The sequence below is a fragment of the Euprymna scolopes genome, chromosome 12 (assembly GCF_053919585.1).
Source record: "Euprymna scolopes isolate OS-2025 chromosome 12, ASM5391958v1, whole genome shotgun sequence".
Taxonomy (NCBI): domain Eukaryota; kingdom Metazoa; phylum Mollusca; class Cephalopoda; order Sepiida; family Sepiolidae; genus Euprymna; species Euprymna scolopes.
This window is the reverse complement of record NC_136493.1, coordinates 49,912,222-49,926,572: the sequence shown is the minus strand read 5'-3', so window position 1 is coordinate 49,926,572 and position 14,351 is coordinate 49,912,222. Positions and strand designations below refer to the sequence as shown.

The window sequence follows — 14,351 nt, the reverse complement described above, 5'->3', positions numbered from 1 at the left end:
TTTTGTTTTTTTTAATGTTGTTTACTTAAAGCATTGCCGTTAACGTTTTGCTATTGTTTTCTTCAGAGTGGCCTTTACATCCTTCAACTGATGGATGAATGCACAGGTTTCCCATTGATGATAATCGGCATTAGCATGTGCATAGCCATCGCTTGGGTGTATGGCGTCAAAAAGTTCTGTGGTAATATAAAGCACATGATAAGACACGAAGTCAGTCTCTTCTGGCGAATCCTCTGGCTGGGAGTTTCACCAACCATGCTGTTGGTAAGTAGCAAATCCAAAGTTCAACTCAGATTTCTCCTGACACCTAACATAACATCTCTCAAAATACGGTATTCTAACACTCAATAAAATACCTGTGAATCGTTTGATATGTTTAATTACTATAACTCCTCAACATCACTTGTAACATCTCGCCAAAAATTTTAGCAAATGGTAGGAATCAGGGAAACCTCAGATTAAAGGAATCATAAACGTAGATTCCATGAACAAAGCTTCTTTCTTAGAACTGCACGCCTGTGGAATTGTCTTCCGTTTTCCTGCTTTCCGGCTGACTACAATATGGTTGTCTTCAAGTCTAACATAAATAAGTTCTTGATGAGCCGTTCCATATAAGTTAACAAATTTACCGAATTTTCATTACTAATGATTACTATATTGTCCAATTTCTACTGTACACTCTTTAACCCTTATCCTTGAGTGGCCACTTGGCCTTGATAATGTGGTGATGCCTGTGTAAAAAAAATCAATACTGATTGAAAAATTAAAACTAAAAGTTAATAGTAGAACAAAAAAATCCAACATATTTCTAATAAAGACACAAACTATTTTCTATATACGTTCTCAGTTATAATCCATCCAACAAAAAAAAAGAAATACCTTAACAACTACATAATCTAAACAAACTAGCGAATGAATAGATAGCGATAATGTTTCCTCTTTGATTACCATATTTAAACAGAATTTAGAATTACTTTCCCCCTGATCTTATATCTATTGATAAGTGAAAGAAAAATCACCTAACCCTAACCCTAACCGTTTACATGTAATTGAAGCTCTAGAGTGTCTATATTCTTACAAAAATATTTAAACAACAGTCAGTTATGATCATATTGAACAGAATTTTGAATTCAAATCTTACAAAAACATTTAAACAACAGTTATAAGCATTTAAACAAAATATGAATTACTTCTCCTTGATTAGAAAACCTGTAGACAAGTAAAAATAGAATTACTTCCCCTGAACATAACTAATTAATTAAAAAAAAACACATATTTAAAAAAAAAACAAAAAAAAAAACAGTTAAACAACAACGGCCAGTTATAAACATATTAAACAGAATTTTGAATTACGTCCTTTTGATCAGAAAATCTATAAACAAGTATAAAAAAAAAAGAAAAAGAATTATTTCCCTTGAACATGTAACGGAATTAATTAATCTTTGAGCGTTTGGATTTAAAATCTAAACAAAAAAAACACATATTTAAAAAAAAAAACGAAAAAAACAGTTAAACAACAACGGCCAGTTATAAACATATTAAACAGAATTTTGAATTACGTCCCTTTGATCAGAAAATCTATAGACAAGTATAAAAAAAAAGAAAAAGAATTATTTCCCTTGAACATGTAACAGAATTAATTCATCTTTGAGCGTTTGGATTTAAAATCTAAACAAAACAGCCACTTTACAATTTACAGCCTAGAGAGAGAATTAGTTTTTCCACTGATGATGGGTTATTACCCGAAAGGACCTTTGGAATAAGTATCATCCACAGTTAAAAAATATTCAGGTAGATAAATAAATAAATATATATAACTAAAAAAATAATTGAATTTATTATCATTCATTTATTCATTTATTTATTTATTTATTTATTTATCTGCTCATAAAGACTGTACATTCCTGCATTGTAAGTCTTCAATAATACCTTTTACTTAAATATACATTTTAACACCTATCTTTTAATTTCTGTAACAAATCTGACACCTGTTGCAACACTTTAATATATAGTGTAACATCTCTCGTAATACTGTAACAAACATAATGACATCTGTTCAGTGTATGTTTTAAGACTATTCTGAATTTTTTAGATGAGATCTGTTAAAGGTTTTTCTATGGCTCAATTTTTCGAGATATCTATACTAACTGTTAATATTAGTGAAAAAAAAGTGTTTTACGAAACAGAGGATCGATACCTCGAAAAAATGCGCCATAGAAAAACCTAAACGAATATCTTAGCGACCCCTGATCATTGAACCTTCTTTATGATCTACGGACCCACCCTCAAACAAACAGTTCGAATTCTTGTAATGCAGAGCCAACCCTCTTTTTCCTTAGTAGGAAAAGAAGCATGTTCTCAACACCCGAAGAAGGTCGCAGATTGCAACGACCGAAACGTTGTGCTAATAACACCTAAGATGAGAATAATAGTCCGATTAATCAAGATAACATAAGTTTTAAGACTGTAACAAACATTATAACACATATAACTTTATAATATTTCCATGTAATGTAACATTTGTTTTAATATTGTAACAGATAATATATAACGTGTTGTAACATTTCAATACATATTTCAACAACCCGTTTTTATACTGTAACAAACATTATTACACCTCTTGTAACATTTCATTATATTTTTAACACTTGTTTTATCAAACACCATGACACCTTCTATAACGTTTCATCTTAACGGCTGTTTAACAATGGCCCAAACCTTATGACATCGGTTGTAACACTTCAATATATATTCTAACATCTGTTTTTGAGAAGGGGAGTTTTTCTCTCGAAACATATATTCAAACATATATTCCACATCATTCCGGCTCTACTTAACGATAAGAGACAGATTTACTGAAAAATATATAAGTTTTATTGAAGAAAAAAATATTGGATATATTGCCTCCTTTTTGCCGTTTCGACCTCTACTGCATTGAAAACATTCTTATTAAATATGTATATACTTATTTACTAGCAATGATTCAAGTAAACTACCACGCACGTTTTTAAGTGTATTTATTCCCGTTTTTCCTTTTCTACCTTCTGTAGTTTGTATTAATCTTCTCTGTGGTGGACTACAAACCACTGGCTGAAAAATTCACTTCCTCTGCCTATCCGTTTTGGTCGGATATTACAGCATTCCTTCTCATGACCGTACCCGTGGTGTCCATTCCACTTTGCATGATTGTCAAGCTTTGTATGGCTGAAGGAAGCCTCAGGGAGGTAAGCTACATCTATATTTTAACTCCCCTCTCTCTGTCTCTATCTCCTCTCTCTCTCTCTCTTATTCTCTCTCTCACTCTCTCTCTCTCTCTCTCTCTCTCTCTATATATATATATATATATATATATGAACAAATGATTAATAAAACATGTTAAAAGACATCTTGAAAAAGAGTTAAAAACATATTTAATTTTAAAAAAGGAAGCACAAGATAAGTGGATAGTCCTTAATCCGCGGAGTTTCGAAGAAATACTCTCCTTCTCATCAGAGGGCAGGAATTAGCAAAATGCAGGATCGGATTTGTCATATAAAAGTATTTAATGAAACTACAAGTAAGTCACAGATCTTACTTGGTTAAAAAAAGGGTGAGGTATATATATATATATATATATATATATATATATATATATATATATATATATATATATATATATATATATATAGATATTGCTAATTAAACCAGGGATGACTTCTGTCACCGGGTTCGAATCTGATGATTCCCGAAAGGATGAAACACTAGTGTCTGTAGGTATTTAATAATTATTATAGTAAATAACTATATATATATATATATATATATATATATATATATATATATATATATATTTCAACATGTCAAAGCGTCCATTCTTTTTGCGGCACCTGTTTTGTAGTGCAGAAACAATCATATAATTATTATGTCAATTTTGAATATTTTCCGCATTCACTCTTCAGAAAAATAGGAAAATTCTAACTTTAAAAAGAAAATAAATCATATGAAATAAAAAAAAAACGAAGAATATTTGCATCGTGTGTTATGACGAGCTTCATTGGTGTAAATAAAGTTTGAAATAAAATTGAAAAAGCATAATTTTCCTATAAACACAGATACACACACACACATGCATATATATATATATATATGTTACGATTACAGAGAATTACGATTACAACAAGTCGGAAGATTCGAACCCGACCACGAAGCCGTTTCTGACTCCATTAGCAAGGAACAAACCACACGGCTAACGTTAAGCATGAGCAATACAGTTGAAATTAACATTTATATAAATGTCTAGACGGCTAGAATGATCTTCTGATTATAACATCATGATATGCTCATGCGAGCTTAATTGACCGGCAGTAATTTCAACTTGGAGTGCTAAACAATAACAATTATACAGTTAAAGCCGAAATTATTGGCACCCTTTCAATTTTTAAGTTTTTTTGGAGAAAAAAAAAAATTTGTTTTTACTAATTATTTTTATTAAAGTGTTGAACACTTATATAAACGATTGTTTCCTAATGTCATAGAGGTTTAAAGTTTTAGACCGTTTCTCTCTGGATGCAATAAATAGCAAAAAAAAGTAAAGAATTACTAGTGTGCATCCGTTAATAGAAGAAAGTTCGTTTTGTTGTTCAGAAAAGTTACAAAAATTTCAATATTGTGAATGAAAAACAATGTTCGAAGAAATGATTTAAAAATAGTAAAGCTAAATTGAGCAAATGAAGTATTTGAATCCGAATAGTCAAATGGCAAAATCTCTGAGCAATTAATTTGGTTGATTAAATAGACCATAAATTAGAAATCAGTAATGGGACGATTCCAATATTTTTCCCGATTCCGATACAATTACCGATTCAGATTCTTTATAAATCTCTTAATATTAAACTAAAAAAAAATTGTTATTTTGTCCCAATTAGTGTAAAAACACATCTTAAATGTGCTTATATTTTTTCAAACGTAAAAACACACTTGGGAGAGGGTGATCTAAAGTTTAAATCAGTAAATATTTATTATTTTATTATTACTACAAGCAGTGGAAAATGTTTCTTAAACCAAAATCAAATAAAAAAGATAATTTAAGGAATCGGTTTTGGCATCGGAAAATAGGCTCCAATTTTTTTTGATTCCGATACCGATTCTGATAGTCCAAAAAGCTCCGATTTTTCCGATTCCGATTAATCGTTCGAACACTATTAGAAATCTATAAATAATGACATGAATAATTCCACTAAAATCCAAATCCAGAAGTTCATAGAAAGGATTATAAATAGAAACATTTCGCCATGAATACAGCTTTTTTAACGTGCAAAATCAAATGCAGAGTGGATACTTCAACTTCGTTTTTTTATATTCTTTTTTTATATTTTTTTTTATATATATTTTTTTTATATATTGAACATTTGAACATTTGATGAACTGATGATGTAATTTTATTTTTCATTATTTTGTCCTATATCAATGCTCTATGAGCTTCCCTTTCTAACGAGAGGAGCTATTATAAAATATCTATATTTATATTATTTAATTAAATTATACTAGCGGGGCCTGTGGAAATTCCACAGGGAACTCTTTCATATATAACATGTTGATGTTGGCATTCAGTAGATGTTCAGCATAAATGGAGACGCTCTGATATTATTGTAGCTCTTTTGTTAAAACTGCAAAAGTATTTATCTAAGCTAACAGGGACGCCAGGTGTAGCCCAGTCGTAAAGTATGCTTAAATATATTTTTATTCTTGCAGATTTCGTATAAATTATTAAAGTTAAAGTTCTGTCGATTTTTATGTATTATATAGTTGCGATTTCAAAAATGAAAAAATATATTCATATGACTTGGGTGCATCAGCTTGAATCGAAACCGAAATCAAAACTTATGAAAAAATATATGTATAGATATATATATATATATATAACTTGAGTTCTTTCAGCTATAATCGACCCCGAAACCAAGACTTATGAAGAAATCTTGATAAAATCATTTATAAAAAAAATAGATTACTGGAGTGCGATCAGTTATAACCGAAACCAAAACTTATGAAGTATTATTGGTAAAATTATTTATAAAAAAAAATAAATGACTTCAGTACTATTAGCTATAATCAAAATCGAAACCAAAACTTCTTAAGAATTCTGATAAAATTATTTATAAAAAAAATAGATTACTGGAATGCCATCAGCTATAAACAAAACCGAAACCAAAACTTATGAAAAATTCTTGGCAAAATTATTTATAAAAAATAAATGACTTGAGTGCCATTAGCTATAATCGAAACTGAAACCAAAACTTTTGAATAATTATTGGTAAAATTATTTATTACAAGAAATGGAAGTCCATAACAATTAAACGAGAGTTACTCGGAATGTAAGTGTGACGCACAAAACAAATAAGACACACGGTATTCTATTAATATGTAGATGTGTGTGTGTGTGTGTGTGTGTTTAATGACGCAATATATTTTTTATTCTTGTTTACATAACTATTTCATGACCATGTCTGTTGTGTTGATGAATCTGTACGAATAAAATTGATTTAAATTGTACAAGTTTGTCCTCATAACCAAACTATAAAACCTCGTTTTTTTTTTGTTTTTGTTTTTTGTTTGTTTTTTATACAAAGCAAGGCGAGAAAGCTAAGTATCTATGTGGCAACTGATTCCTTCATGCGACAGAATCTCTTCTTCATTTCTCACTATAAATGGAACATTTCTACAATTATGTTTACGCTTTGAAAAAAAACAAAAACATTCTAAATAAAGAAAACATTTTTAATCACCAAAAAATACTTTTAATTTCTGAACTATGACGATAATTCTTCCGTTTTCTTTTTGATATTCTTTTCAGCGATTGCGATATTTGTGTGAGCCTGAGCCTGACTGGGGACCTGCACTAGAAAAGCATTGGGAACACGTTGAGTACGTTCCGACCGTTTTCACCTGCTCTGGTTCTTTTACTGGTTTCGGTGTTGAGAAGTTGCCAATAACTTCTGTGTCAGGTAAGATCTACATAGTCTATCTGTCTTCCAAAAGTCCAACAATATCGCAGGGCTGCTTCCTAGCTGAGTACCAAATGGTCGTTTTCAAGTTCAATATTAATAAATTCTTGTTGATCCGCCCACTTAAAGAATCCGATTCTGACCATCTAATTAATCGTTTTGTCTCATCCCAAACCATTTGTTCATCGCTAACTGAAAATCTCTTTAACCATTTTTCTCGAGTGGCCTTCGTGCCTTAATCATCAGTGATTGATCAGTATATTATAAAAAGCATTGTAAATCTTAATCATCTGTGGATTAATAAAATAAAGAATAGTTCGCTTATCAAAAGAAAGCTTTGTCAGTCTAATAAAAATAAATAATCACCTACAATCTATTGCCAGTCAAATAAAAATAAACAATAACCTACAATCTATTGTCAGTCTAATAAAAATAAACAATAACCTACAATCTATTGTCAGTCTAACAAAAATAAACAATAACCTACAATCTATTGTCAGTCTAACAAAAATAAACAATAACCTACAATTTATTATCAGTCTAATAAAAATAAACAATAACCTACAATCTATTGTCAGTCTAATAAAAATAAACAATAACCTACAATCTATCGCCAGTCTAACAAAAATAAACAATAACCTACAATCTATTGTCAGTCTAACAAAAATAAACAATAACCTACAATTTATTGTCAGTCAAATAAAAATAAACAATAACCTACAATCTATTGCCAGTCTAACAAAAATAAACAATAACCTACAATCTATTGTCAGTCTAACAAAAATAAACAATAACCTACAATCTATTGTCAGTCTAACAAAAATAAACAATAACCTACAATTTATTATCAGTCTAATAAAAATAAACAATAACCTACAATCTATTGTCAGTCTAATAAAAATAAACAATAACCTACAATTTATTGTCAGTCAAATAAAAATAAACAATAACCTACAATCTATTGCCAGTCTAACAAAAATAAACAATAACCTACAATCTATTGTCAGTCTAACAAAAATAAACAATAACCTACAATTTATTGTCAGTCAAATAAAAATAAACAATAACCTACAATCTATTGCCAGTCTAACAAAAATAAACAATAACCTACAATCTATTGTCAGTCTAACAAAAATAAACAATAACCTACAATCTATTGTCAGTCAAATAAAAATAAACAATAACCTACAATCTATTGTCAGTCTAATAAAAATAAACAATAACCTACAATCTATTGTCAGTCAAATAAAAATAAATAATAACCTACAATCTATTGTCGGCCAAATAAAAATAAATAATAACCTACAATCTATTGTCAGTCAAATAAAAATAAACAATAACCTACAATTTATTGTCAGCCAAATAAAAATAAATAATACCCTACAATCTATTGTCAGCCAAATAAAAATAAATAATAACCTACAATCTATTGTCAGCCAAATAAAAATAAACAATAACCTACAATCTATTGTCAGTCTAACAAAAATAAACAATAACCTACAATCTATTGTCAGTCAAATAAAAATAAACAATAACCTACAATCTATTGTCAGTCTAATAAAAATAAACAATAACCTACAATCTATTGTCAGTCAAATAAAAGTAAACAATAACCTACAATTTATTGTCAGTCAAATAAAAATAAATAATAACCTACAATCTATTGTCAGTCTAACAAAAATAAACAATAACCTACAATCTATTGTCAGTCAAATAAAAGTAAACAATAACCTACAATTTATTGTCAGTCAAATAAAAATAAATAATAACCTAAAATCTATTGTCAGTCTAATAAAAATAAACAATAACCTACAATCTATTGTCAGTCAAATAAAAGTAAACAATAACCTACAATTTATTGTCAGTCAAATAAAGATAAATAATAACCTAAAATCTATTGTCAGTCTAATAAAAATAAACAATAACCTACAATCTATTGTCAGTCAAATAAAAGTAAACAATAACCTACAATTTATTGTCAGTCAAATAAAAATAAATAATAACCTAAAATCTATTGTCAGTCTAATAAAAATAAACAATAACCTACAATCTATTGTCAGTCAAATAAAAGTAAACAATAACCTACAATTTATTGTCAGTCAAATAAAGATAAATAATAACCTAAAATCTATTGTCAGTCAAATAAAAATAAACAATAACCTACAATCTATTGTCAGTCAAATAAAAGTAAACAATAACCTACAATTTATTGTCAGTCAAATAAAAATAAATAATAACCTAAAATCTATTGTCAGTCTAATAAAAATAAACAATAACCTACAATCTATTGTCAGTCAAATAAAAGTAAACAATAACCTACAATTTATTGTCAGTCAAATAAAAATAAATAACCTAAAATCTATTGTCAGTCTAATAAAAATAAATAATAACCTACAATCTATTGTCAGTCAAATAAAAGTAAACAATAACCTACAATCTATTGTCAGTCAAATAAAAATAAATAACCTAAAATCTATTGCCAGTCTAATAAAAATAAACAATAACCTACAATCTATTGTCAGTCAAATAAAAATAAATAATAACCTACAATCTATTGTTGGCCAAATAAAAATAAATAATAACCTACAATCTATTGTCAGTCAAATAAAAATAAACAATAACCTACAATTTATTGTCAGCCAAATAAAAATAAATAATAACCTACAATCTATTGTCAGCCAAATAAAAATAAATAATAACCTACAATCTATTGTCAGTCAAATAAAAATAAATAATAACCTACAATTTATTGTCAGTCAAATAAAAATAAACAATAACCTACAATTTATTGTCAGTCAAATAAAAATACAATCTATTGTCAGTCTAATAAAAATAAACAATAACCTAAAATCTATTGTCAGTCTAATAAAAGTAAACAATAACCTACAATCTATTGTCAGTCAAATAAAAGTAAACAATAACCTACAATTTATTGTCAGTCAAATAAAAATAAATAACCTAAAATCTATTGTCAGTCAAATAAAAATAAACAATAACCTACAATCTATTGTCAGTCAAATAAAAATAAATAATAACCTACAATCTATTGTCAGTCTAATAAAAATAAACAATAACCTACAATCTATTGTCAGTCAAATAAAAATAAATAATAACCTACAATCTATTGTCAGAATTACTAAAACTAAATAACATACAATCTAATCTGTCTTCCAAAAATGGAATGTCAAAATATCTGAGTATTGAATACAGACTTTCCATACAGGCAAAATAGAATGCTGTAAAATAAATATCACGAAAACATTTTTTATTGCATCCTCAAAGTCTATGTAATCTGGCGTATTCTTAGATTCCATAATTCCTCCACTTCTCAGTTATTGTTGACGCCTTCCTCTTCTTATTTTTAGCAACAGCTTTTGTAAACGTTAATAAAAAAGAAAAACAGCACAAATTAGAAATTTGTGGAAATACTTGGTATAGTACCCAGGCGCAGGATTGCCCCACTCGGTGAAATGAAATATTTAAACTTAATGTTAACAAATTCTTGTCGAGCAACGAACTTAAATATTCAAATTCTTTCCATCTAATTCATCGATTTTAATCCCCTTAAATGTCTTATTCATTGCCAACTGAAAATCTCTTTAACCCTTATCCTTGAGTGGACTTTAGGCCTTGATAATCAGTGACCCATTAATGTATTACAAAAAGCATTTGTCAGTCTAATAAAAAATAAACAATAACCTACAATCCAATCTGTTTTCCAAAAATAGTATGCCAAAGTATCTGAGCATTGAAGACATAGTCTCCATGCAATTCGAAAGAATAATATGAAGTATCATGGAAATAGATTTTTATTGTCCCCACAAATTCTATGTAGTCTGGGTGACATTAGATCTCCACATTGCTGGAACCTACTGGTCAGATTTCTGTAATATGGCAGCTGGAGTTTCTGTCTTCCTTTCGCTGTCGTTGTAGGCGCCTTCTTCTTTTAAAAAGGGTCAGGGTTAGAAAACGCCAGCATTGAGTGTAGCATAGCTAGTGTGTTCTAAAATACCTACATCCACTTAGTTATCAGATTCAGCTGATTGAATTTCAGTAGGCAGAGTGGTGATGTGGCAATCAAAGTCTCCATCTTCTCTTCTTTCTGCTATTGTTCTTACCTTCATTTTAGTAACAGTTCTTGTCATCGATGATGCCTCCGTTCAGTCTTGAAAAACAATGGATACCCCCTGTAAGAGTAGCTGCACTTGTTTAATCAAATAATGTTACCCATGAGAGAAAATTAGTATATAAAAAATTTATATTAATTTATTTATTGCGGACTATTATTCTCATCTTTATTAGTTGTTGTTTCACGACGTTTCAGCCAACTATTCCTCTGGCCTTCGTCAAGTGGTAACCGCGACGGATAGGAACTTCGAATCTCCTAACTGCATTCTCAGCAATCACTGCCATCCGTAGTTGTTGTCGTCTCACCATGGCAGTGGTTGCTGAGAATACTCCTCTCAATAATGAATTCCAATTAAAATAATATTTAATATATATAAAAAATTTAGTTGAATAAATTGTCATCTAATAAAGACGTAAGTAGACAGACCTTTTTCAAAGCTAAATTTATAAAAATAACAACAACATGGGCCAAGATCACAGTGTAGTATCTGTTCTGATGCGTCACTTAACCTTTTCTGTCCTCGGTCAGTGGAGAAGAAATCCTTCATGACTGAGACAATTTTAATTTTTGTTCCTATCCAGAGGGCTTCTTTTTGGGGAGCTGGATTTTCCTCCATATTAAAAACGAACCTTGTGTTTATCTTTGCCCTCGTGGGGAGGCAAGTATATAGGAACAACAATAACAAGGTAAGAAGAGGCCAATAACGCATATAAATAGAAAAAAAGAGAACAGTTAAATAGGAAAGAAAGGAAAAGAGGCAAACGGCAAGATCACGTGAGAAGAAATATGCGAAAATAGGGAAAGTCACGTGAACAAGAATTTTAACATATTTCTTTTAATGAAATTATAACACGATCTTTTTGATGAACCCTTCTCGCATTCCTAATGCTGACAACACTATGCAAGCCTTTTTGATCTCTTCATAACTTGCTTTGAATAGTGCACATCTATTGCCCGGTGTTCTCTGAGACTCACTGACCGCTCAGTTTTCAATTAAGATCAAATCGAAGTTCACTAAAACCTCGGATGTCCATCTCAGAGTGCATCCGATATAACTGACTGGTTGATTGCTGGTATTGAGAGTTTTATACTCTCTGAAAATTTTTAATAAGAGTCCAAACAACCAGTTATGGAACACAACAGGGCACATGTTTTACTTGCTAATTTTTGCCTGATGAAATGGAAGTGTACACACACATACACACTTTTCATGATTTAAGTCACTTTCAAATCATATTGAAATAAAGAATATACACAAAGAAAGTAAATCTGTTCACAGCTGTTTCAAGACAATGTTTATCCAAAATTATAAAATGAAACAAAACTTTTTCAAAAACATTGGATCTCATCAGAACAGACTCTTAAGAAGTACTTCATATATGTAAAACATATATATATATATATATATATATATATATATATATATATATATATATATATATATATATATATATATATATATGGTTAGAGCTGCCAGCCATCATTGCGACGGTTGTAGGTTTGACCCACAGCTGAGGAAAGGTGTATGTTTAGCTGCACTGATGAGTTGTGACACAACGAAATAGTACTGTATGTGGATGACTAATATATATATATATATATATATATATATATTGAGACATTATGTTAAACAAATATGACGGCAGTAAATCAAATCGACAAAGAATCACTGCAGTCACGACTTCAAGTGTTAAGTAATTCCTAGTAAAAAAGATGGCGGTGAAGAATCAATACAGTCCCGATCTTGAGTCGAGATAGAGGCGACGGCGAACTGATTTAATCCAAAATTCGACATTTTTTATAATAACTTTTGAAGCTTCTGATTGGTTGATTATCATAACTGTGGTTATCAAAACGATCGTCGAAATCATTGGAATCTTACCCTCATAGTCAAAAATATTTTAAGATAGATAGATAGAAGTCGAAAACGTTCACAACTATGGCAAATTTCTTTTTACACTCGAACAGAACGGTCGAACATTGGCCCACCAAATGGAAAAAATGGATCGCAAAAGAAACAAACATGAATTCTCTGCTGTTCAATGAAACATGCATAAGAAAAAATTCTGCCCAAATGTAATGATAGATAGATAGATAGATAGATAGATAGATAGATAGATAGATACACAAGTGTACGTATAGATAGATGGATAGATAGAGACACAAATGTACGTATAGATAGATAGATACACAAATGTACGTATAGATGAATAGATAGATAGATATATAGATACACAAATGTACAGATAGATAGATAGATAGATAGATAGATACACAAATGTACGTATAGATAGATAGATAGATAGATAGATAGATAGACAAATGTACGTATAGATACATAGATAGATACACAAATGTACAGATAAATAGATAGATAGATACACAAATGTACAGATAGATAGATAGATAGATAGATAGATAGATACACAAATGTACGTATAGATAGATAGATAGATAGATAGATAGATAGTTAGATAGATAGATAGACAGACAAATGTACGGATAGATAGATAGATAGATAGATAGATACACAAATAAATACACATTGGTCTTTATTATAGATGGAAGATTCTATAAATGAAGTGACTTACTGATAATATATCAATGCTTGCTAATGAAATTACTTCGTCTTTGAATCCCCAAATTATGCTTTTCTTTTTATTCATTGTTTTGTGCAGATCATGTCGAGTTCACAACATCCGGAATCCGAGTTCCAAGTCTGTCCGAAACAACCAGTTTGATATCCCTGTCTCCGAAAATCGCTCGCAACCGTAAACAAATGGATATGCGACAACGAGCCATCTTAAATCATGCTTACAGCAACCCTCAATGCAACTCCTCACCAGGTAAGTGTGTCACGATCGGCAGTTAATCGCAAAATATATTTTTCAGGTGAATCATGGGTTGGCTTCTGTGACGCACAGTACTAACTAAAATTTTCAGATTCTACCTCGTATTGACTGTCACCTCGACCTGAATCTCGTTTAAAGATTTGTGTGATGCACATCAATATTGCAAAAGTTCTAAGCGACAAGGTCCGACTGTCCTTATTGAGATATATCCATCAGCGTTAACATATGAGAAAAGTTTTTATCTTCTCCTCGATTCATAAGTTTCTTTTTTTTCTCTTGTTTCAATTGGGTTGTCTTCCCTTGGATTAACATTAGGGTAAGTTGGTATTTTCTCTAAATTTATCTAATTGATCTAACTGTTACCTTCGTTTTAACTTTGCCAGCAGCATT

General features: G+C 29.9%; 1 protein-coding gene across 4 annotated transcripts in view; it reads left to right on the top strand.

Annotated features, from left to right (window-relative positions):
• The window catches only part of LOC145291281 (uncharacterized), a 682,583-nt gene that overhangs the window by 639,453 nt on the left and 28,779 nt on the right, over positions 1–14,351 (top strand). For all 4 annotated transcript variants that reach the window (XM_080136928.1, XM_080136924.1, XM_080136927.1 and 1 more), the window contains exons 22-25: positions 67–264; positions 3,051–3,224; positions 6,830–6,980; positions 13,788–13,955. In XM_080136928.1, the coding sequence (XP_079993054.1) occupies positions 67–264; positions 3,051–3,224; positions 6,830–6,980; positions 13,788–13,955 (691 nt within the window). The remainder of the gene's footprint in view (positions 1–66; positions 265–3,050; positions 3,225–6,829; positions 6,981–13,787; positions 13,956–14,351) is intronic.